This window comes from Corvus hawaiiensis, chromosome Z (genome assembly GCF_020740725.1).
Source record: "Corvus hawaiiensis isolate bCorHaw1 chromosome Z, bCorHaw1.pri.cur, whole genome shotgun sequence".
Taxonomy (NCBI): Eukaryota; Metazoa; Chordata; class Aves; order Passeriformes; family Corvidae; genus Corvus; species Corvus hawaiiensis.
The window spans coordinates 46,307,171-46,333,282 of NC_063255.1; the positions used below are offsets into that span (position 1 = coordinate 46,307,171).

The window sequence follows — 26,112 nt, forward strand, 5'->3', positions numbered from 1 at the left end:
CAAACTCAATTCCCTTTTGATTTTATGTCACACTTTAATTCCCCACATCTAGGTGTGAGATCAAAATCCAGGCACAAATACCACCAGATATTGGGAGGGAGACAGATGTCATTCCCATCTATGTGAGACATCTTACACCTTGAGAGAGTGGTCAAAGGACTGCAATCCACATTGCTGTGAAAACATTCTCCTTTCCCTTGTCCAGCCCTTAATGTGCTCTCATAATGTAAAGGTTCTTACGGTGTTCCTATAGCACCAAATTTAATCCACCAAAACAACATGCCTTTGAGCACACATAGTAAGTTGACTTATTACTGCAATGTAACCACTGTAAATATGTAATAAAGATATTTTAATAAAATGAAATACGTCCATTTTCAAAAAACAAAACCATACTGGAGAGAATAGAGAGAAAAGCATTAGTATTATACTTTTCAATGTCTCTTTATTTTATAAAATATTGCACACATGAGTTACACAAGTTGAGATGATGAGAAATGTACATCTCTGCTAGGGATGTCTTTCAAAGCCATCATTCATGAAGGTATAACAATCGCAGAACAATAACTACCATACACCCTTGGGTAAATGAGACGAGACAGTTACGTTTAGCCCACAAAGTGTTTGAAGGGAAGTTCCTCTGAACCAAATTTGATCATGTAGCAAACAGTGTCCAATCAGTTATGGAATATATGCTTATAAAAGTGCATTTTAAATGCAACTGTTAAATAAAGGCACAGGAGCATGAGAGGATTTCTGTGCTCTTTGGCTGATCGGATGTCGCAATAGTTACCCAGGATAAAGATATATATGTGCTGCCAGTGTTTAAGGCAGCACACTTCCAGAGGGAATGGGTACGTTGAATGTGCTGCAAATCCTCTTCTTGGGGTTCTCATCCAGTGCCCCAGATTGCTGGCTCCCTCTGCTATCAGTGGGAATGGGAACCGAAGCACCAAAAAGGTTCATTTTAAATTCATGTATTAGTATGGTCCCTGCACAAGGGTGACATGCAAATTCATGAAGTGTTCCATATTTTTTGGGCCAGTATGGACAGAACTAAATGTAGAAAAGTGCTCTGCATTGCAGCACACAAATTTTCTAAAATGAACACAAAAATGTTCATTTTTGATTCATCCTCTCTCTCCACATGAATTATAAATCCAAACTAGAGAAGCAAAATATTTTTGCTTCCAAGCAATTTTTTGAGTAACAAACTTTTCTTTCTCTTCTACTCTCTCATAATCCCTTTGTTTATTCCCATTCAAAATAATTCATGTTACATGATAATAATACAGGAAGTCTAGAAGAATCTGGTGTAGCAGACTGTATAGCAGAGAATGAAGACAGCAGAATCTTAAACATAAGGAGGAGAAAAAAAATCTATGTAAGAAGGCATGTCATGAAAGCAGTCAGCCTCCAGCTCCTAGCAAGCTGAAAAGTGTACAGCAGAAGGAAACAGTAAAATCCAGCTACACAACTAAGGCAGCAGAAGTTCTGCTACAGTTTAATCCTCACAGGACAGCACCATTTAGGTGCTAAGCCCTCCTGCTGGATCGGTACGCAGAAGCGATTATCATCCCTGGAGAGCACGTTGCTGAGAGCTTCTCTGAGTCTGTCTTGAAATGATCCTTTTCCTCCTGCAACAAAGGAAGCTTTTTCCCTCCCGACCTGCAGTCTCTGACTGCCACATACTTCAGTGCATGCTTATAATGCAAAGGCTGGAATGCTGGATGAGGAATACCAAATTTTCCACTGCTGTCCTAAGTATGGGGTCGCTGAGAGAAGCATTTGGGAAAGGAAAATGAGATGAGAAGGGTTACACTTCCAAGTTTGTGGGAGTCTTTCTTTCACAAAGGAAGTGAATGAAAATTCCAAGCATGTGCCGTTACAGGCAGCTAACAAGAAGAAAGCTGTAATTGTGGTTTCAAAATCATTTTCCTGGGGGAAAGGGAGAATGAACAATTGAAGCCAGCACTGGGATCCTAGAAGGCAGAAAGGCAGACTGTCCTCCAGACTGTAAATGGGTGTGTTTGTTTACATTTAGCTCATGGTGCAGGTTTTGCATCTGTTACTGTGCACTTTGCTTAGCCTGAGAATCATTCCATCTTCAGAGGAGGTGCTAGGTACATGGACCCACACCACTACCCACACACAACTTCTGACCCTCTCTAAAGAGGGTGACAAAATGCCTGGTGCCTTGAGCACTGCAAGGATCTTGAATGTGCACCCAACCTTACAGAGACGCTGCAAGTGCTGGGCTCAGCTTGGCAGAGGCTGCAGGCACGTCCACTCAGCTGGGGATGCCACTCAGCAGGGGATGCCACTCACACCCCATCCCTCCAGGCCTGCCTCCTCGCTCCTGCTTCCTCAGAACATGAAGACAGATGGGGAACTGATACAACCTAACAAAAATTTAATGGTGCACACTGCAGGGTGGTCATAATGCAGTAACAGGAGCTATATAAGGACTCTAGTATAACTTTTATTTAAATTGAGGGCTTTGGGGTTTTCGAGGGTATTTGTCTTTAGCATCCAAACCTCAGTAAACTGCTGTGTCATAGTAGCATCCTGGTAGGACTGCTAAATGAGTAAGACAGCACTGGCCATTTTGTGCTCACTGTGCAGATACCCTTTTAGCACTTCAACATTTTGCAGCCCAAACTTCCTCCCTGCCACTGTCTTTGGTAATTGCAAGCTCTTTGCTCCAAGTGAAAATGACACCAGTGGTCTGAAAACGTGAAACTACGCTCTTGTGGCCACAGTCAGTACAAACTATGGCTATTAAAAAAAAATACAATAAAAATAAAAACCCAAACAAACAGGAGAGCAGCAGAGGAAAGTATGTTCTTTCCAGTTCTGTTCTTCACAATGGTTGACAGATCTTTTCAAGCTTACCTTTCAGAAACCATAGGTAGCTGGTCTTTGCTGCTGCTTTCTGGGTAGGCTAAACCAGTGTGTCCCAGTTACAGAAGCCACACTGAACACTCATTCACTGGCACTCCTGCTCTTCAGTCATAATCCACATCCCAGACTCAGAATATATTTTGTATCAGCAATGAGGCTCTGGGGCAACTGTTCCTCACTCCACAAGAGCTAAAATCTTACACCTGTCACCAGAGGAATAAAATTTTTTCTGTCACTGAAGTATCTATTACAATTTGGAGCACTTTTAGCAGAGAAGCACTTGGCGTTTGGAGATGGGCTGCAGGCTATGTGTAACTGAGGCAGTGTCATCTTTGCCCTGCAGGTGGACAGTTGGCAATACTTCTTGTGTGCACCCACTTTCTCCACCTTCTCCTAACTGACAGGTTGTCTCTGAAGGCCACTGCTGGCAGATATCCACCTTCCTTACTTCTGTATCTCTAAAATGCAGTACAAGGAAAGGTGGCCAGCAAATACTGTAGTGGGACTTAGGAGATACTCTCAGGAAAGGAAAACCAGAAGCAGGAGGCAAAGATTGTAAAGGAAAAGGAAATAAACAATTAATTCAACCTGCCACATTTCTGCAACAGGGGCTACCTTTCTCCCTGCTTTTGGCACGGTGAGGACCATGCAGCAGCAAATAAACATACCTTGGATGCCTACAAGGTGCAGGACCAGGCCTTTGGGATTAATTTCTCCCTTAGCACCAAATGGCTTTTTTGCTTCAGGGGAAAGCAGGAAAGAAGTGCTTCAATGCTTAAGGAAAGCTTTTAGGTGAGAGTTTAACAAACATAAAATGAACATCACTCTGGATTTCCCACACTGAAAAATGGAAAGTGTCATGCTTGACAGGAGTTTGCTTGTCTCTGTAACATAAGACGCAGGTGGCTGCCAGTAGTCCAGCAGGCTCCTGTTTTGATTCTGTCAGTGTTATTGTCATGAGAGTGGAAGTTAAAAGGAAGAAGAAAGTGGCCTATGGCTTCAAAAACATCATTTATCTGCAAAAAAGAACTAGTTATGCAAAAACAAAATAGTAAACAGTATGCAAAAATAAAATAATAAACAATATCCCCAAAAGAAGATTGAACTCTGCAATCTTTTTTTTTTAAATAATACTTGAAAACGTAAGAGGAAGGGGGGGGAAAAGGTAAAAGCCAAGAGCATAAATGCAGAAAGGCATGGCGGGACCTGTTAGGCAGGGAAAAAACATTAGTTAGGAAGAAACATTGTTTTGCCTTCCCTGGGCAATCCTGTGCTCCTGGAAATGCTAAATATAAGTACTGAGTTAGCATGGCCAGCACTTTCAGCAACCTGAGTCCTGTCTTGGTGGCTAAATGTCAGCCCTGTGGTTTGGGAGGTACAGTCCCACTCAAGGAGGTGCATAAGGGGGTCCAGTCTTGGTAGTGGAACAAGCCGTTTCTCCTCCCCTGAGCAGACTTTGTGTGAAGCCAGCATTGCTCAGAGCTCATGGGCTGGTCCAAGTCAGTGTGGATAGGTGGACATAGGAGTCAAGGAAGAAAATGCACCCCTCAGACCGACATGTTGGCCACAGCCCTCTCGTACATGCGCTCCAAGATGCGGTGGATGCTGGCAAAGCCTGGCCGGTCGGCAGGCAACTTGCTCCAGCAGAGGCGCATCAGGTTGTAGAGCTCCAGGGGACAATTGTCTGGGCAGGAGAGGACATTCCCATCCCTCACATAGTAGATGACCTCCTCATGAGCCATCCCATAGTAGGGCTGCATGCCATAGGAGAAGATCTCCCACAGCACCACTCCATAGGCCCACACATCAGACTCTGTGGTGTAGCGGTTGTAGAAAATGGACTCAGGGGGCATCCAGCGGATGGGGATGGCATCGTTCTCATTTGCTTTGTAATAGTCAGCCGAATACATGTTCCTTGAGAGACCAAAATCAGCAATTTTGACCACCATGTTCTCCCCCACCAGGCAGTTCCTGGTGGCCAAATCCCGGTGGACAAACTTGCGCTCAGAGAGGTACGCCATGCCAGCAGCAACCTGCTTGGCAATGCAGAGCTGGCTGGTGCAGCACAGTGCCAGGGGGTTCGGGAGGCGAATCCTTGTGTCCAGACTGCCCTGCGCCAGGCTGCAGAGGTTGCGGGGTGAGCGGTCACGCAGGTACTCGTTTAGATCTCCGTAGGCCATGTACTCAAACAGCAAGCACATCGGCTTCCCAACCGCACACACGCCTGGGAGAGGACAGACCACACAGGTCATTTGGGTAGCAAAGAGAGTCCTGCTGTGCAAAACCCAGAAAGTCCAAAAATACTTACACAAAAGGGAGACTTTTAATAATGCATGAAGGGCCAGAGAGAGGTGACCATGCAAATACCATCCACTTCGCATGCATCCATCATGCACGCTGTCTCTTTTGAAGCTCCTTCATCAGGCACCTAATGCTGAGCTCTGGGCGACGCTCACAAGTCATGCACTTACCTGCATGCACGATTTTTCTTGACATCCTAGGTAAAATACATACTTTTGGAGCTATGTTTAATTAAGAGCCCAATCCTGTTTAAGTTAGCCTTAACAAAAGTATTGCCTTTTCCCAGGTGCAATTACAAGGACTTTCAGGAAGTAACCTTTAAAGTTCTCATCATGTTATTTTTTAATTCTTTTATCTGTTGTAATTATTGCACTAATAGTAACATTGTTTTAGGGGTTACACATATGCAGGAAGACTTCAGAAGTATTCACAAGGGGCATGTTCAAGGGTTCAGTGGAACACTTGAATTGGAACGAAACTCCCACCCTTATGGATTTTTTTTTTTTTTTTGATAGCTCATGCAAAAAAATACTTGTTCAGGAATTACTTTTGGCATGACAGATATTCAAAAATGAAAGAAAGATAAATCAAAAACAGACAGCAGAAAGGAGACATATGCCATATCTGTTAAATGCAGAATGCTGCCCCACTGAAGGGCACATGCTTAGCTCTTCACCAGCTTTATTGGAGGGCCAGCATTAACCACACTTCCACAAGCCTTACTGATCATACAGTGATACAGTAAAAATATAAGTGTGCCTATCATTAAACTGCCAACCATCAAAAGCCAACATTTAAAATGTATGTGATTTGCTTTCTTAGGGCCATCCTTTAGCAATTGGTGGTGCAACTTATTGTGAAATCTGAAGTTGTGGTTGACAACCTAATATTTGAATCTTTGAGGAAAAACTAATGGCTGTTCCCAATGTGATGAAATCAGGATCTGACAAGCATGTCAAGTGTATGTGATAGATTTATCATCTAAGCTGTCTTCAACAATGTGGCTGTTTCTCCACAGCCCCATGATGTGAAAAGAGTTTGTTCTGTACCTTTGCCCTTCTCTGGCCTAAAATGTGTTAACAATAAAGGCAAAGTTTAGTCGAGTTTGGTGCATTTCCTGCTTTGCTTTTCTGTAGCCAAAATACCTGTATCAACCCAGACTTCCCAAAACTGTGGTTTATCTATTTCAAAATGTTGTGGAGCTTCCTACCATAATAAATCAAGATCTCAGATGCCTGTTCACAGGAATCAGATCTGCATACAGCTACTTAGAGCAGGATTGCCAGATGAAAGTGACCAGCAGCATCTACTTCAGACAAAAAATAACGATTTTCTAAAAGAAAATTTGGTCAGCAGCTTTCTTCACAGAAAATGCCTTATTAGCCAAGCTGCAGCAAGACTTTCTTAAAAATAACAACAAAGAAAGGTTTCCTTTCAGATGAGAATGGAAGGAAAGGAAGAGACCATTTTTGTGTCTGGCTTTTTTTGTTCATTTAATTTTGGTTTTTTTAATGCTATTAAGTGCAGACATCACAGTAATAAGTGGGACCTATAAAATTAACAAGACTTGTGCCACTTCTTTTAAGTACCCTCAAAATAAATCACAGTTCCAGGAAGTTCATGTCTTCCCTGTAAGACGTGTGTCAATGTTATTAGATTGGAAGCAGAGCTAGGCAGCAAGACGGCCAGCAGTATACTCAGTGCAGCATGAGGAGAGTTTGGTGTGATGCACCATCCTGTTAAGGTAACAGGATACCTCCCTGAGATACCTAAAAGCTTGACGATATTCGGATTGTCAAACTCTGCCATGAGAGCTGCTTCTCTCTGAAAGTCAGCCTGCATGTCTGCAGATGCTTCCTCCTTCAGCATTTTCACAGCCACCATGGTGAAAGGTTCATATGGCAGCAGCCCTGGGGCCCTGCAAGGAGAGAGAAAAGAGGAAACCATCAGTGATGAATGCATGCACACTAAATGTAGGTTCTGTTTCTGACACAAAAGGAGAGGATGACAAAAAAAAAAAAGGGTGGAAGGCCCCAGAACCAACAGAAGGAACCTTAAAGCCCAGTTTCGTCTCTTGGGCCTGCAATATGCATTGCATATTATAGAGATATTTAGTTTGGTTCAGGCAGGACTAAATTCAGTATAGCTTTTTCTGATCACTGGTCTTGCGGCTTACAGACTCATTACCATGAATGGTGAAGACATAAATTAATTACATGTTGCTAAGCAGCAGCCTATCCCTAGGCTGGAGATCACATAATAAACTTATTGGAGGACAGGATGGACTCTTCAGTCCAAACAATTCACTTTTGGGGTGTAATGACTGGGCTTAGCAGAGTTAAAAATAAACCCATTTTATATGAAATTGATGAAAGAATCTCCTTTCTCATACCTGGCACAATGGTGACTTCAGTATATCTGGCTACTGTTAGAGTGAAAGTAACAATTACAGTAAATATATTCCCTTGGTTTTCTTAGGAAAATAGTCTTTTTTCACTGTTCTCTGAGTGTGTGTGTGGCATGTGTATGCACCTGGGATTCAATAAGTTATAAAACCATTAGCTAATTTCAGCTGAATTTAATATGGTTTAGCTGCGGTCTAGAAAACAGTTTCTGTTCCTACAAGATTTGTGGAAACACATGACAGAACAGAAGGGACAAAGCAACCTGTGCTTTGTCTGCAGAACAAGCTAATGTGTAAATACACATTTTTACACTGGTGAATCTTCAGCTAAAGATTATAGACACAAATCCTTAGGGAACAGAATCCTGACTTAGAGCAACAAATTTGTTTTCTTATCCACAGGTCCCTGCACCCTCAACAAGTTTAATTAGATGGGCTTGCCAAAGATTTAGGGGTAGCTGTTGCTGCAGAAGAGTAACTTTCCACTCTTCAAACATGCACCAAACCTCAGACGTACATTTTGTTTCCTGTGCAAATTCTTCCCTGGGGCCTTGCAGCTAAAACACATTCCGTACAGGTAGCCAGCCAGAGACCGTGGAGACTGGTGCCCATTTATGTGTCACATTACTGCACCAGTCTGACTGCCCTCCCATTGCTCAAATGCCAGGTCATTTCATATTTTATTGCTCAGTAGCAGCTAGAGGAGATTCCAATTTCCAAAGCAAACTTCCAGTTTCCTTGTCTTCTACTTCAGACGCATGGTGGTTGCAACAGTTGCACTTGGATGCTGTAAATGTCAAATGTCACTGGATGGCAGGGTGTCCATCAAGAAAGGAATCGCAGGTGGCCAGATCACAGCTGAGACACTCAGGCAAGGAGGTCTGGCATGCCAGAGCAGAGGATAAGACCCCACACTTGTCTGCTACTGCCTCCATTACAGCACAACGTCCTCCTTCTTTTCCCCGGTGCTGGCAGCAGTTTCAAGTCCAGTGGGAGGGGAGGAGTATGAGCACCAACCACCTGCTGTCTAAGCACTAGAGCCAGCAGCAACAGCCTGAACAAAGCAGTAGAGAATTTAAAAGTAAAAATAAGAGGCCTTTGTCTCTTCCAAATGGTGTCACAGATTACCACTCATCCCTGACTAGCAGACCCAGCACAGTGCCAAAGCAGGGGCAAGCAGAGCTCAGTTCTGCAGGCTTTGGAGACAGAAACTCACCCCAGGCTGAGGTACGCCTAATCATCGAATTTCACTGAATCCTGTAATGTGTAAACTAACCTGAATGTAACCAAGTGAGATTAAGCTGCACAAAGTCTTTTAATTGGCCTTCATGCAACAGCCAGAAATTTCACCTTTGGTAGCTCATGGTAATTCAGTACAGTTCTTATCAGACACAGAAAACTCACACTGATCTGGCACAGAGGCAGAGACTGTCTGAAGTCTTGGCAGACGGCTATCAAAGCTGACCCCTTTTGTGCCCTAAAGACAGTCTTTGCACAAATCTGCAGGGGAGCCATGGGAAGCTGCTCCCTCTGAACTTGGAGAATTCAGGTGGAGGGCCAGAAAGGAGAGTGTTTTCTGAAAAATAGGTTAATTCTCTTCTAGAACTGGGAAGAATCAAAAGAAATTATCTTGGGTAATCTCTCTTGCAATTAATTAAAAGCTGAAGAGAAATTTACATTGTTTGTGCACGGGGTGGAGAGCAGCAGTCCTTGCCTGCTTCACCACCAATGTATTTGTGCACCAGTGGCATCAACCAGCTTTTAGGTACATGCTATTCAAAGAACTAACCAGTGGTACACTCAGGAATTTCAGCCTGAGCCTATCTAGAGAGCAGCTGACTTAAGTTCCCAGTCAGGTTTTCTTTCCAAAGCAGTAACGATGTAAAAAAACAAGGAGCATTTTGAACCTGTATTTGAGATTTTGTCCTGTCCCCGTCTTGCTCAGCATAACTCAGTTGGGTTCTCTTAGACCATTAAATGATGCAGTTAAAGTCTGCTGAATCTGGTGGAAACCTACCTTTACCGTCCTTTGGTTAAATTAATTTGTGAGCAGGAGACTGCTCTGAATCATCAGGGGCTCATTTAGAGGGGGAAGGGAAGGTTGGCGTTTTTTTTTAATTAACACCCACACGGTTTTTCAGCTGTATATGAGACAGCAGATCAAAGAAATAACCTTTGCAGATGGAGAGGAGATGAGGAGACTTCTGTCAAGAAACTCCAACTATAAGGACAGCCTTGTCCCTAAGGAGGGACAACAAGTTGTACATTTGTAGTGTAGGTCTACTGCCCTACTAGCAAAAACTCCATACTGGCCTACTAGCAAAGACTCCACATCCAGGCTTTTAGGCAATCCTGATCTTCAGGCTTGGCCTGGACCACACAGCTCCAGCTCTGGGAGAAAACTTGCATGCTGGTCTGCACTGAACTGCACAGAGCTGGTGCTCTGGTGGCTTGAGCGTGGTCCTCCCAGGAGGAGAATCAGCCACAAGGACCCAGCTAGAACAGACCTGAGCCAGGCCCTGAATTTTGTTTTAAGCATGGTTACTTCCTTATCGTTCCAAGTGTGAAGCTGCTCCTGGTGAAGACAGCAGCCTTTCAGGAGAAGCTAGTAAATGATAGCTAGACACTTCCTGTCCTAACATGTTGCTTGACCCAGGAGTGAGTAAACACTGAATCAGGGCTCACAGCAAGCCAGCTGGCAAAGGCATCGCTGGCACTGTGTGCAGAGCTGTGTTTACAGAAGAGGGAGAAACATGAGAGCAGGAGAAGTAAGAGGATTGCTAAACTTAGCTTGAGATGTCCATTTAACACATGTAAGAAAGTACATTTTATCCTTCTGAGATGGGAAGGCAATAATTTGAGTTGTGATAGTTTCAGTAACCTGGATGGACACACAGCTTTTACTACTAGATCAGCAGTCTGTACTGATATGCCAGCTGTGCACAGCCTGTAGCTTATTATAAGGGATTACAATAATTACAAAAATTACAATAAGTAATTATAAAGCCTTGGAGGGACTTTTGATAGAGATGGTAATAAAAAAAAGGAGGTCCCTCAGAAGCAATATTTCTGTGGCTCCTTCCTTGAGCCACAAAGAGCAGGCATCTCTCAGGATGTGGTACTCTTCACTTTGCAAATGCTAGATGAGATGTGATGCTTTCTTTTTTTCTCCCAAGTCTTTCTCTCTCAGTTTCCACTGACAATAACAAAAAGTTTTAATTGAAAGAAATTGCAGTGCTGGAGTAGATGAAATCCACATAAAAGGTCTTTACACCACTTTGGCACTTGCTTAACCCAGCACTTTAGTGACATTTGAATGCCCTTTGAGAAGTCTTGCTTGATATCCATGAAAGTAATTTCCAGCTCAGAAAGGTCTGTGCAGCACATAGGTTGTATTAACGCTCCCAGAGCAGGGCCAAAGCGGCACTTTGCAGGAAGAACACCTGCCCTGCTCATGCACCACAGCAAGGTGAAGACTCCTGCAGCATGACCAGGAAGGTGATGCACCTCAGGACACCCCAAGGGCTGTGCTGGGGCTGGGACAAGAGCTGCCCTGTGTCCCTGGTGTGCAGTGCCCCAAGCACAGCTGTTGCACAGTTCCTATAGCTTTGTTCTTGTTTCGAGCTCAGATGCGTTTGGCCATCCAGGCTACAATCCATCACAGGCTAAGCATCTGTGATGATCCCACTGTGCGCCCTTTGAATTCTGTTATTTTTAGCTCTCTCTTGTAAAGAAAAATATGCCTGCTTTTCTTCCATTAGAAATAATTTATCTCTTCATTAGAAAAAAAATCCATCACAGCTATTGAAACTGTTTCCCAGCTGTAACACATTTAACCTGTACGGAACTCATTTTCTAGCAGGTACATCAACAGCATAAGTATAAACATTACAAATATCTGCATTATGACTGCTTTTTGCAAGGATAGTCTTTTGCCTTTGCAGTCAACAGACACATTTCACCGAGCAGATCTTGGCTCATGGTGGGACTCTGATCCTTCCCTGGGTTTTTTTGAGGTCATCATACACAACTCCAGACACAGCTACAAAATCAGCCATGTCCCATACTTGTTAACTGCAAAGGACAAAGATAACTGTGCTGACTAAGCATGGAACTAGGCAGCCTATACACTTTCTGTCAGGAATTTGGGGATGGGACTTTAAGAGGAAACCATTACTATCCAAAGATTGTCTTGCAAAAATTATGGATTCTGTCAAGACAAACTAGACATCTTCCATCCTCCTCCTCTTTGGGGTTATCAGTTAAAGATTTTTCACATTTGTAGAAGTGCACAATCTCACCTCCCATGATATTAGGGGCTGTCATCTAATATCTTAAGTTTAAAACAGGTAACAGTGGCTGCAAATTTCAAAAATAAAAAGTGAGAAACTAACTAAAGGAGACACTGTAGAAGTCTAGAGATAAGGGAACTTATGTGTGTTACTCAAACACTGATATCCAGAGAGCCATGGAGCCAACCAAGGATTGTTACGGCTGGAGAAGAGGGCCATACAGAGGTAAGGCAACACTTTTCTGGGACAAGTGTCCTTGTTCTGGCTCCTGGAGATAAGCACAACACCGCACAGCAGACATGCAGGAATGAGGTCAAGAAGCAGGTGGGAATGGACAGAGGCAAGGGAGGATCAAGAACACCCAAGACCCCCAGAGGTTCCAAACCGTTTCCAGAAAGGTCTGGAAGAAGGGGCTGCCCATGATAACTCACTTGTATAGAAAGTGAGAAAGTTAGCTCCAGGGCACAGAAACTTTACTATAAAAAGGCACCCCCAGAAAGCCTGGGCACACAATGTGCCCCGAGACCCTAAACTTCCTGTCAACTGAATTGATGGTGGAGCCAGGACCGCTGATCTCCCTTTTTTTACTTTCTTCCTTTCTTTCTCTCCCTCCCTCTTTAATCCATCTTTCTCTCTCCCTTCCTTTTCACACTACCCCTTTATTCAAAACCCACTGCCCTGTCTTATATAGGAGGGACTATAAAATAGCTATTGCCATGTCAGGTGTGTAATTTACTAATAAAAATTTGTAACTTTTGCAGACACTCTGACCTTTACTGTTCCTTTTGACCACAAGCATCCACAAATCTTGGGTGTGCATTTCCCATTAAGGTTGGTACACCATAGACACACAAAAAAAACCCTTATTGGCCTATGTGGGGCGGGTTTTTAGGGGATTTTTGGTTTGGTTTGGTATTGTCACTGAATCAAATTGAAATTTGTTCAGGACTGAACTGTAGCATGACACAATGACTTCTGTGATAATTACATAGATCAGTATTGCTGTTATTATGGCAATCACCACACACTGGCAATTCATAAATACTGGGAAACATAAGAATTTCACAATAGGTCACATGTCACAGGCAGTACTCTTGGCAAAAACAGTGATGATAAATTTAGCTGAACTTTTACACCAGACTTTGGTATGTGAGTAAGACATTACATCTACTAGAGAGTAGAAGAAAAGAGTAATTTGTGGCAAAAGTTTAATACTGACAGATAGTAATGGACAACAAAAACAATTATTCATTCGTACCTGAGTGTTGTGTACCATTTGGTATACGTGCATTTGAGTGGATGGATGGGGGGGTGGATGGATGATTTCCAATGCCAATTTTTCACAAGTACCTCCAGATGAAGAAGATTCACACAGAGACTGCTTACCTGGCTTGGAAGACTCTCCCAAATGCTCCTTCCCCAATATCTCTCACATATTCAATATTGTTCCTGGGATACTCCAGGCTAAGCAATTTTGGATTGAGGAGAAGGGGCATGCGTTGGTACATTGGGTTGGGGTGCAGCCGGTCCAGGAGCAGCTCGGAGGGCAGAGTGGTGAGAGTTGGTGTCTCCGACTCTCTGAAACAACAGAGTGATTTTTGGTCAGTGTGTGCACAGGCCTCAGCCAGGAGATAACTGTTCCTCCTGGGCTTATTTCTTTCAGGATGGAATAGGAAGGTACAGCAGGGCTATTGAAAGAGCCCTGCAGCAAGATGTCATGCCATGTCCCCAGTCACCACGTCATCTTCTGCTCTGGCACAGGAGTTCAACAGAGCTTGCACTGGGCTGCCACAGGCAAAGGCAGGGCTGCTGTCCCCTACGAGGTGTTCACAGGACTTTGTTCTCAGAAACAAGAAAGCCCTTTTTCAAAGCAGAATTTCTTGCACTAAATTAGGCTCCAAGCTTTACCTTTTTTTGTTTTTCCACTGTTTTCGCTGACGGCAGCAAACCAGGGTCACAATGCCAAAGATCACAACCAGAGCAAAGCTGGAGATGATCGAGATGATAACGGTCATGGAGTACGTAGGGGAAAACGGAGGAGGAGGGGGAAGATTTAGAGTGTCTCCACTTGGTTTTCTTGTTCCTAGTGATAACAATGCTGTAATGCAAATAAAATCAGAGGGTTATGCCTCTGCTGGTTTATAGAGCTTTCTCTAAGAGGAATTTACAGAGCTGGCCTGTTGTCCTGAGAATTACTGCCATTACAGATACAACCATACAACCACATGAGAGTACCATACTAGGGAAGCTTGGTTTGCAGGAAGCAAAACCCATTTATGCTTGCCACATGTGAAAATCCAAGATCTGGTAAAGACCTATTAAGCTGGGAACACAGTTTTGGTATAGAATATTTGCAAGAGTTACAGATGGGGGGTCACATCTGCTTGTGTCTACAGTATTCAAATATAGTAATGTCTGCAGTGGGAAAGATCAATGGTGTACAGTGTAAACCACAATGTATCATGTGTCCTGAACGGAATCTCCAAGAAGGAGTGTAAGACCACGTAAGTACAGAGTGATACTTTCTTGAAATATCCTCTTGCCCCCAACAATTTGCATCTCAGTGCCTTTATGGAGCAAATGTGGAAAACCAGTTCAAAACACACTTGGCTGTGTTATTAGGGAAAAAAAATCACATAACTACCTCCTGAGTACTTTCTGAGACATTCTAGAAAATGCTACCCTCTGCATGCAATGATTGAGAACAGAAAGAAATTTAAATTCTTCATCTTAATTGCCAGCTAAACTGAAAATTACTTGTGGTCACTTATGTTCATGGAACCTCTGTTCTCCTTGCAGGAAGTTTCCAAGTGCAGTCTTATGTCCAAGCACTGAGATCCAGAAACTGCGAATCTTGGATGAAATATCTTTCAAAAATTGGTCTTTCTTTGAACAAGAAATAACAGGAAGACTTAATTTCAACATCAAAGATCAAAGATGTTTCCATCTCTTTTATGTTTATTTTTAGTTAAAATTGGGGGGGGAGTGGTTATTCCTACTTCATTTACTTCATTCATTATCATTTTATTTATGATTTTAAACAATCACCCTAAACTAAACAATTTTGGAAAACACCCTGAAACCCTACCTTCTAAACAGTGTGACAAATCCATTTTTCAGAATACCACAGGAAATTTCACTTCATCCTTTGGCATTTATATAACCTAGGGCAAGTTGCTCAATTTGCCCATCTTCCTTTTCCCCTCTTCAAGGGGCACATTATACCTTCTGGTTAAAGATGCTGAGTGAATCTAAGAGAAGACCGAGAACTAGCTGCATCCAGAAGACAGAACAGATTGGTGTACACAGGATGCCAACACCTTGCATGGCCACAAAACAACCACAGTGGTAGAAATTATAAACTCCAGTTGCCTACCATCTCCACAGGGAGACACGCTGCAGTATTCCCAGGTCACAGCTGGATCCTTTGTGTAGCACCAGGGACGCTCGTTCTCACCTCCTGGATTGCGGCAGTAATTTTCAGCATCAGACAGCTCAGGGAAAACCTGAGGAGTCCTCCTGTGCAAGTGGGGAGCCTTGGAGGAGGAAGCAAATTGTATTAGTGTTTCAGCATAATTTTGCCTGCTATTATTAGTAAAACAAATGAAAAAAACACCCAAAGGAGTGAAGCAAGACAGGGCCTTTCTTGAAACAGACTTTCAGTCACCTGCCAAAATGACAGACAGTGCATCTTGATACAGGAAGCGGAACTTGCAGATTGAAATATGATGAGGTTGTAAAACGCCAGTCAGCTCAAGAATGAAGGCAACCTGTGCCCTGCTCATCCCTTTCACTACGACTGGGCTGCCTGACTTTGGGAAGCTCCTTGGAAAAACAAACCTCGAGCACAGCTCTCCATTTGATGGATCTCACACTTATGCACACCTGATCACTCCACTTCTGGCAGGGAATCCCGGATGCTGTGATGTTGGCTGTGCCCTGGTAAAACTGGCCATTGCCACTGTAGCAAGTCCCTGGGAGGGGAAAAAAAAGCATGGGATCAAGGCATTTCAGACCATGTCTTGCAGCAGAGACTCACAACAATAAAGTTGATGTCATTACATGAGAGCATCTGACAGCATCAGCTTTGAAGCACACAGAGGACTAGATGACACAGGCAGGGTAGCCTCCTCTTTACACTCTAATGGATTTTGCACTCAATACATAGGATCAAATCTGATAAAACTTCAAAGAGGGCACTGGAGCTCTCTCAGACTGAGAAAACAGGCTATGTGCCTGTGATGGTTGAGCTGCAACTACCTAGTTCACAGCACATCCATGCAGAAAGTGCAGGGCAGAACCACACTGAACCCATCCAAGCTAAACCAAGGCAGAAAGCAAATTGCAGCACTGGTTCTGTGATTCACAGCCTGAATTCTTACTGGGGCACCAACAGGAAGACACTCATGTTCCTCAGATTGGTAGCAGGGAGCTGGGGTTCATAAAGTTGCCCTCCTCCTTCTTCTGTACAGTGCTTATCCTCTTTGATTATTTGGAAACAGCCTATGGTTTTCAGCATGGATGGAAACCCTACCCTGACGTATGATCTCAACTATGACCTGAAGGAATAGTATCAGTATAAAACTGTTGTTTATAATGAAGATAGTGTAGTCACTTTGCATACACAGGACTTGTTCCAGATGCAGAAAAATTAGGCAGAAAATCTTGAGATTTTACTACAGGAATATGCATAAATGTCCTCATAGGACATATGTGCTCACATGCACCTGTCCTCATGGGAGAGTTTAATGCATGCTGGCATAATCTAGGAAGCAGAAAGAGAGCAGAGGAGATGCAGCCTTATGCATTTCAGCTCATAGTAGCTAATCTTCTGTAAACTCAGCTGAGCCAAGGCTAACATTCTATTGATGGCATACATTAGGGTGCACTGAATTGTTAGCCTTGGTAGACAAATTAACAAACCAGCAAATACTTTTGTCATAATTTTATTTTCTATTATGTTCATAACTTTGCAGCTCAGGAAAAAAGAAGAACAAGAGGAAACATGATATGTTCTAAAATTATAATTTTTTAAGCAAATATTATTCATCTTCTTGAAAGTTTTGCATAAGGGTTGACCCAAATTTGACACAAGGCTATGTGTCTGGAGATTGTACTCCTTCTCATGTAGGAGGACCATAGTCAACACACCATCACGACTATCTGCTGTTTTCCTCTTGCATCACCCACTGCTCTCAGGATTGCAGTTATGTATCATGATAGACTCAAGTTACTGAAGTTTTACCAGGTAGCAGACACTACACACAAGTAGGTAGAAACACTGCCTTTAAAGTGTTAACTCCACGTGAGTGAGCTTAAACAAAGGATCTAGTTCTTTTAGCCCTGAGGCATACAAACACTTCAGTAGAGGAATGATGTGGACTTTATGAGAACACTTAAACCCATCACAAATTCGAAGTAAAATACTCTAATGTGGATTTCTTTGACTGATATGTAAATAGCATTTACGACTCACATCTGCAACAAGATAGCAGCCCCTACATAACCAGCACCTATAGCTCTGCAGAGATGCAACATTTTGTTAAAGTGTCCTGGAATATACTTGTGTGCCTGAGCCCAGCAGTTTGTTTTGCATTCAAAGGGAAGGAAAACAATGCCTGAAACATGCCTCATGACACAGCTAGTAATAAACATGAAAAAGAGTTCTGCACAGATCTGAAATAAATGTCAGTGGGACACCTTGAAAGATCAGTGTGGAGAGCTCTAGGTGCAAGAGTAACACTGAGAAACAACCTCTGAATCCTTCATGCTCTGGAAACGCAGATGCTTTCATAAACTGTCCTGCCACAATGAGGACAGAGGGAATAATATAGCTGGTCCATCTGGGCGTTAATGAATCATTTGATAGCAAGCTAGAAAACAGTTCAGTTCACGTTCAACAAACCCTTGTGCACACAAGAGTGGCTCTAAAGTAAAAAAGAGGGGGATATATTGCTAAAATGTTACTGTTATATTTTCCTGGTTCATGACTGAATATTGCATGTCTGTGCAATGCCACTCTGGGAAAATGCTGTGGAAGCTGAACAAAAAAGGTCATGCATACACAGGAGACAGAGGATATGTACTGAAACATCTATGGGGAGGCTGAAGCCATCCCATGAATGCTCCACACATATGCTGACACCCCTGACTTGTGGTCCCTCCACCAGGGCAGGGATGGCTGCGCATGCAAGCTGTAGGCACTGGGCCCACAAGGTGCTGAAGCCCTTTTCTCCATGTATGCATCACTGGGCACCTAGGGCTTGGGTTGCCAGGTGGAGCCGAGGTTTTTCCATGAAAGAATATTCCCCAAAATTCTTGATTTTACTTTGGGTTTTGTTGGTTTTTTTTTAACTTTCCCTCTCTCTGTATGAAGAAGGTGCCTGCCACTGCTAAATCTGCAGACCTCACCTGCTTAAACAAATAGCAGGAGAGAGATTCTTCCTTTTTCCAGTGAGGCAAGTTCAGTGGCTGAGCTTGAAACTGCAGTTGCATGTGACTGGAAGAGTTGGGTGTGCGTGTTGCAGCCATGAGCAGCAGCAGGGCAGGAGCCTGACAGAAGTCAAGGCAGTATCGCAGGGGATGTCTGGGGCTCACCACTGGTCATGGGAGGGTCATACAAGAAACAGCCAGGCTTCAGAAGTGATTTGAGGAGAATACTGGAAGGTTAAGGTATTTCAAGACCAGCCTGACATAGGTAACCATGTCATTAACATATAAGGCTTGGATGACCTCAGTATCAGAAATACAAATATGGGTAGAGCAGAGCTAGAAGCAATGGGTAGAAAGAAAAGGAAACAGATGGAAGGAAGGGTACCACCTAAAACCACCATGCCTCTCTCATAAAAAGTTACCAGCCCATGGTCTCCCCAACCTCTGAAGAGCTGGAAATGTGTTTCCCCATGCCTTGGATGTGGAAACCCAGACATTCCCCAGCAATAATAACCTGAATTCAGCCAGCCAGGACAAGCAGAAAACACAAAAATTCTGTGCAAATGGCAGCTTCAATGAAGAATATCGTGTTCACCTCTAAAAACAAAAAGTCTGGAGCAGTCTACTTACTGGTTATGTTCTCCTTCTTAAAATCTGTAAAAAGATAAGACAAGATGTAAGGAGGGATTGTCCAGGATGTGGTATTACTGGATGCTTACTTAGAAGCATGTTACAGGAAAAAGTCCCCTCCCTAGCAGTGCTTAAACAGCTTTTTTCTCTGCAAAAGCAGCTGAGTGGCAATTTTGCTATCATTAGGACCATTTTTTGAGATTGTTATTATCTTCTCAATAAAGATCCAAGCTTTATTTACTTGAGGGATTTTTCCCACACCCCAGTTGGACAAGAGAGGCCAACAGCCAAAGCAGCTGTCACAATTCCATGCACAGGTGCTGACAGGACAGTACCCACCATTGCCTTTTACTTTAGTTGTAAATTACGGATCCTGTCTTTCCCTTCTCCCTTATCAAGAACACAGGTCTCTGGACAAGTCAGCAGACTGTGCCACCTTACCAAAGCAGCCTGTGCCACCTTACCAAAGAAAGGGATGTGGGTGCAGGAGCTGGGATTTTGGTGCAGGCTGGGCAGCCTATTGCATTCAGGAAGAGTGAGCAGCATCAGCCCTGGCTTGTAAATCCCCTTCTGAGAGTTCTCCTCCATTGAGAGCCATTCCTTAAAGCAGTAGAGATCCTTTACAGCAAGGCAATTCTCTCTACATTGTTTTGCAAAAAACAGTGAAATACAGCTGTCAAGTCAATGGCTTGATAAAAATAGCTGCACTTAGCAGTGATGTACAAGGGTTATGCAAGCTGACAGAAATCCATTAATGGGGTGACACTTCTTTAAAGCCAGTCTTTCTGGCCCATAAACCATAAAGGAAACTGTATGAAATGCAACCGCTTCCTTTAGGAAACACACAAAGCTGTATTTTTAATGAAGCAGGGTTATGCTCAAAACACAACACACACCAGTCTGTGAGGAGTTCATTCCTATCTTTTTCTACAGATTTTTTGACATCTTCTACTAATAAACATCGTGGAATCATAGAATGGTTTGTGTTCGAAGAGACATCAAAGATCATCTTGTTCCAACCCCCTGCCATGGACAGGAGCACCTTCCACTGGACCGTGTTACTCAAAGCCCTGTCCAGCCTGGTCACTTCCAGGGATGAGGCATCCAGAACGCCCCTGGACAACCTGTGCCAGTGTCTCACTACCCTCACAGTAAAGAATTTCTTCCTATTATCTAACCTAAACCTACTCTCTTTCAGTTTGAAGACATTCCCCCTTGTCCTGTCGCTACATACGCTTGTAAACAGTCTCTCTCTCATTTCTAGAGTTAGAATTTTTCAGTATATTCTAAAAATCTCACTTGGCTTCTCTAAATTACACATTGAAGTATCATCTACTAAAAGCAAGACATGAGCTGCAATTCTTAATCTTCTTCTATTAAACATTTGTATATACTTCTATTCTCATTTAATCACTAATACAATTTTTTTATTTTGTCTACAGACAATTTTAAATCCTTTTTTTCTCTGTAGCTATCTGCAGTAAAAGTTTTACAGTGCCTGGTAAAAAAGTGGCCTGTCTCCTGCCTAGTGTATTACCTCCTTAAAAGTGTGAAACTTTCACTGACAAGAAGTGCTTCAGATGTTTAAATGGGTCTTATATGAGAAATTGTTTGTGAAGAAGGGCAAGGCAGAAATACCTGCACTAGAAAAAAAAAAGAAAAAGAAAAAAAAGAAAACACACCATAGTGGGAAGTTTGTGTATTTGTTGTATTGGACAACTTATCAGTGATTTGCTTATTTATGTAGCAATTCTTGAGAGCGTGAGTTACAAAACCAGCTTTGAGATCATGTGCAGAGATTACTTTTGCACAGCTCAGCTGAAGTCTTTCACAGATCCACAAGTTTTCCAACCATCACACAATGATGCAGAAAGAGAAAGGTACTTCTGGGGTCTGTGGTGAAGGATTTAGCCAAATTCACCACCTGGTGGGCTTATGCAATTTCTTTAATTATACAACAGTTTTGGCAAGAGCAGATGGGCATGAGTTTCAGTAATGACTAACAACTATGCAAACCATCTAAAGTACCTGGAGGATGGAGGTCATTGGGAATTCTACCAGAGCAACAGCTTTTCTGCAACATTAGTGGGTGCCCTTCAAGTCAGTAGGCTGAAGTCATCAATGCCCAGCTGCTCTGTGCTTGATTTTAGCAAGTCCTGGTTCATTCCTTCCTCCCTTCCATGGAAGCCAGAATGCAGCCAGATGGCAAATTTGTCTTTGTTATGCTAAACAACATGTGGAACAGAAATGACCTTGTGAAGTAAAGAAATATTTAGATAGGGAAATGAGCAAAACTTGCTTTTGAAGCACTGGCTGAGACTTGGGAGATCTGGGTTGAATTAGGTCTGTTCATTCCTGGATCCTGAGCATCCTTAGATAAGTCCTTTATTCGGTGTTCGATTGCAAAACACAAAAGACCACTCTTCTGCAATGCTGTCTGCTCCAGGGTTAAAGGAAGGTTATCTGCACCCTGGAAGAACAGTAAGGCAGCCAGAGGGAGGGATGGTCAGTCACCTCTAGCTGGGTTCATACCATTGTTGTAACACTTGATGCTGAGCAGTGAGAGCTTGCTGAGGTCATATGCAAAGATTACTTCAGATTATTATTAGAAACGTTATGTCATGTAAATGACAGATGGACAAAGAACAGCAATGGCAGAAGACAGCAAGTGTGCCAGTAGTGTTTCTAGGGACCACAAGAGATTATTTAAAAGAAGGTAGGGACACACAGACCCAAACAAAGGGAGACTTTCCCCAACACAAGACTGTTCCCTGCAGCCTGATCACTTCCTATCAGCAGTGATTGAAAAAGAAATTGAGGGTGTTTCTTTTGCTGTTGCAATAGCAGCCAGTGGCAAAAGGCAGATGTAATCAAGAATTATGAGATCTCACTTTCCCTTAAGAACTCTCATTTTAATCAATTTGCATCTAAACTTAATTTAAGTGAAACTTTTCCCTTGTGGCTTTCTTCTGTTTCATTTCAACTTGTTTTACTCCCTGATTAATTTTATAAAGCTTTACTCAGCCTGTCAGTTGTTATTCTTGCTAGCTAGCTTCCAAACCAAATGAACATTAAAAAAAAACCGACATGGAAAGAGGAAAATTGGTGCAGAGAATAAATAATAAGACAAAAACACATAGAAATACATCGAGGGCAATATGTCCCTCAAAATCTGGGAGAACTCTCCCACATCTGAGAGAGTTAAATTCTTACTCATGAAGTATTTCAGCTGAAAACTTGTGTAGTCTAGCCAGCTTCTGCAGAAAGCTATAAAGTTGTCAGTGAAAAGTAGTTAAGATAATTGGAAAGTAGCCAAGACCATGTGAGATGTGTTCAAGAGCCCCCAGACCTCTCTCAGCCATTAAGAAGTTTATATTAGATGTCTGAATTATCAAAAGGAGTATTGGGCTCTGGAAGAACTGCTGTCCAGCTGATGTGCTCTGAGGACAGGAACTGGGAAGGATACTATTCCAGAACTTTTGTTATGAAGAAAGCTGCAAGAAAATTGGGGGGGAGAAGGGAGGAATAATTAATAAAAACAACAGGCAAGCCCATTAGCGTCTAGACATATTTGCAAATGCTGTAATTGTTAGCTCAGGTGCACCAAGATCAAGTGCATATTTATGTTGATTTATATAATTCTGACTTCAGATGTGCCCCAGAAGTACAGGTCTTCAGTCAAATCACTGTGAGTTCAGGTCTTGCAGGGCCACTCATGAGCAGGCGTAAATGAAGCAAGGCCCAGATCTAACTGATATTCTTTGTAGAGCACTGTGCAAAACCCTTAGCTGACTAATGTGCTGTGCATATGTGGCTGAGATATAAATACTGTTACACATCTTGAAAAAAGGAAGAGAGATCATGTATTTAAGGGCAAAATGACAAAGACCAGAACAATGAGGTGGCAGGGAGGAGCCTACCAGCTAAAAGCAGATTTTAGTACTTGGCTGCATGACTGTATCTGGATAGTTCCACATAAACTTCTTTCATAGGATATATGCCACCACTGTGTCAATGGTGGAATACTTGCAGCATAGGTACCAAATAGAAAACTAAATGTATAGTCAATATTCATACTGGGATTTTCCTCTGTGCCTTTGTTTTAGAGATATTAAAGGAGAAGCAACCAACAAGGTCCAGATTACAAAAACAACATGCTGCTGATTGTCCTAAAAAGCCCCTACATAACTGGAGAAATGATTGCCATTAGACATCTGGCCCAATTCCAACTAGCAGTGTGCCTGCCATATCTGTAGAAAAGATTTGTATTTCATTTGAGACACTAGAGTTGGGGCTACTCTTTCAATAAACACAGATCTGAATAGTGTTTTAAAATGTGTTTCAAGGAAGACAAGAACAAAGCATTGCACTTCAGGCAGGGATGTCAGCTGCCCAAATGTGAAATGGGTAATGACTAGGGGCTGAATATGTCAGGAAAAAAGAAAGCTTCACCCTGATATATGTATGTGGGGCTGTCCTTTGCAAAGTACACCAAGCAATCATAATTCCATTATGGTTAAAAATAACAAAACCTAGACTGGACAGAAGAGCAAAAGCTATGTGAAGAGCTTGGGAAAACCTGTTTTATTCTAGTCAGAGAATCTGGGGAAGATGTAAAATCTCACTGAAAAGAGGAAGGGAAGAAACTTGCCTCCATGATTAAGGTGGGAGGACAAGGAATGAGGGAAAGACAGCTCAGGAGGTTACATAGTGGGGGAGCAGTGTCTCTGTCACTGGGATGTGTTTACAAATACTTGTCAACAGTAGATTAGCTATAGTGAGAGATGCTTTGGACTCCTCAAGGTCCCTGTCAGCCTAATTTCAATGCACATTTCTCTGTATATAGAAGGATACAATAACCACATTGGAGTTTTGGTTTAGCAGGTACAATTACACAGGGAATGTCTCAGGTCTCATCATTTTTGTCACATTTTTGTCATAGCAGAAAGTGCTAAATGATTGGTGTATTGCCTTGGCCAGATTTGTTGCATCTTCTGAAGCCAAATTTACTCAAAATTTCAAAGAAGCAGTTACTTTTTAAGGTAATAATACATACATACTGGACTAGTAACATTTAACAGATAATGATATGTTAATTATTGAAACTACTTATGTAATTCAAATCTATATTTCTTTTCAACACTGTCCTCTAAATACCTGATATAACATAGAAGTCTAGACTTGGAATTCAGACCATACCCTAGCAATGAGCACAGTGAAAGCTGAATCAGTCTTTGTGTACAGAGGAGAGAGCAAAGGGAAAACCCGTGCAAAGCTAGAGGGCACAGTTTCCCTCAGCTTCACTTGCTACTGCAAGCCAGGACAGTCCCTCACCACTCCCCTGCTGCCTACACATCCCCATGAAATGAAAGTGAAATATGAGCATTTTTTTCTTCATTTACCTGCACACTGGTTTTGGAGCTGGCCCAGCTCCCGAGGGATTGCACTCCTGGAAGATGTAGTTACACAGCAGAGACTCAGCAGCCGGTTGGCAGAATGAACTCACCATTTTCAGTTCAGTCCAGGCAGTGTGCACAAGCAGCTCTTGGGTCTCCTCTGGGTCAGCATATGAGGAGTTGAAGAAAACAAGAGCATTCTTCGCCAAGATAGCACTACACACCTCACCTCTGTACGTGCTGCAGTAACCGGCCTCACCCTTGTACAGCCTGATGTTGAGGACAAGAGTACACACACAGAGTAAGCTCACAGCCCTAAACAGCTGCACAAGCACAATGGCTCTCTTTCTGAATGAAGTGGCATGTGTAAGGCTAACAGAGGGCAGAGGAGATGGTAGAGTTTATAACCACTAAAACCAGCTAATTTAACCCAAGAATGAAACTTCTGCAAGGTACCCTGGTGTCATCCCTGGTGAGCTGCAGGAATGAGGTTCTGACCAAGTGTTGTTAACATTACAAGTGGACAAAAGACTGAGCAATCACATAGAACCATGACCTAGCATGACCCCTCACCCTGCCCCTAGGCTCTAATGGGAAAATATTTTACTTTCCTGCTTCCCTGCAGTAGGGATCAGCCATGCTTCTTGCCGCAGTCCTGTGATAACCTGGGATTTTTTGCTCTGCTGTCTAACAAGAGGTAGAGTCTAATTTAAGATAGACTCGATGAGCAGGAGCCAGGTAAGTTCAACACAATCCTGTGCCAGGGAATTTTTCACAAGATCAGACCAAACTCCTGCCTGCCCTTTCTCAGCTCCTGCACCATTCCTGCCCCTGCCCCTGCCCCTCTTCCACATGTTTAGCTGGGGGAGTCAGAGACGAGGAAGGCACAAGCCTCTGTGCTTTTCTTCCCTGCAAGGTGCATCTTCTCTCTTCACCACATATCCCACTTTGCAAAGTCCTGTCACATACATGGAGACAGAGCTATGCAAGAGCAATAAAAATCACAATAGGGTCATCTCCTTTGAGGGCCATTTATTTATCTTTCCCATGTTTTTTGCGTCTAGAAGGGGATGTCTACCCCCCTCCCCCCCGCCCTTCTTCTCCGTGGCTGTCAAAAAGGAGCAGCAGGGTAAGGGCAATGCACAGGTCAGCCATGCTTCCAGTAGCTCCCACTATCACCCAACAGCAGCAAGGTTTGTGGGTGAGGAGCTGCCCTCTGCCTAGGCAGCCCGTGGGATGCAGTGTCCTCGGTATGGGAGGCAAAGCTGGGAAAACAGACTCCCTGTGTGTGGGAGATGGCCAAATCAGGGCAGGGAGGAGGGCTGGGTGCAGCTGTCCCCACTGCTCATTTGGTCATTGTAACTGGGGTCAGGGAGTTCAATTCACAACATGCCAACCATTTGGAGCAGTCAACAGAGCTATTTGTATCTTTGCCTTTTATTTCTTTCCCTTGTCCAAATAATCACCCATTGTTGACTGTGGGGTTTCTTGCTGTTTTTTTCTTCAGAAAGCTGGAGGTACATGGACAAGGGATTACACAGGATGCTCACATTTCTGTTCTTCAAATGCTGCTCTCTGCAGATGACACTCCCTGGCCTTGTTTTAGCTGCTCTATTTTGGGCTCCATGTGAATTTTTTTTTTAATTCTTTTTCTGTGTCGCTTGGATGAAAAATATAGGAAGGCACCAATCCCTTGAGGTTTACCAAAATGGCAGTGATGCTGTGACACAGCATCACCCCAGGCTCCATGGAC

At 43.0% G+C, this 26,112-nt stretch overlaps 1 protein-coding gene across 1 annotated transcript in view; it reads right to left on the minus strand.

Moving 5' to 3' along the window:
• Positions 1–423: 423 nt before the first annotated feature.
• MUSK (muscle associated receptor tyrosine kinase) overlaps positions 424–26,112 on the minus strand; it is a 57,903-nt gene continuing 32,214 nt past the window's right edge. Inside the window, exons 9-17 of the mRNA XM_048292706.1 lie at positions 24,366–24,629; positions 19,428–19,603; positions 18,964–18,987; positions 15,787–15,875; positions 15,278–15,437; positions 13,810–13,999; positions 13,288–13,479; positions 6,975–7,123; positions 424–5,128 (exon numbers count right to left, since the gene is read on the minus strand). Coding sequence (XP_048148663.1) covers positions 4,452–5,128; positions 6,975–7,123; positions 13,288–13,479; positions 13,810–13,999; positions 15,278–15,437; positions 15,787–15,875; positions 18,964–18,987; positions 19,428–19,603; positions 24,366–24,629 — 1,921 coding nt within the window. The 3' untranslated portion in view covers positions 424–4,451. The remainder of the gene's footprint in view (positions 5,129–6,974; positions 7,124–13,287; positions 13,480–13,809; positions 14,000–15,277; positions 15,438–15,786; positions 15,876–18,963; positions 18,988–19,427; positions 19,604–24,365; positions 24,630–26,112) is intronic.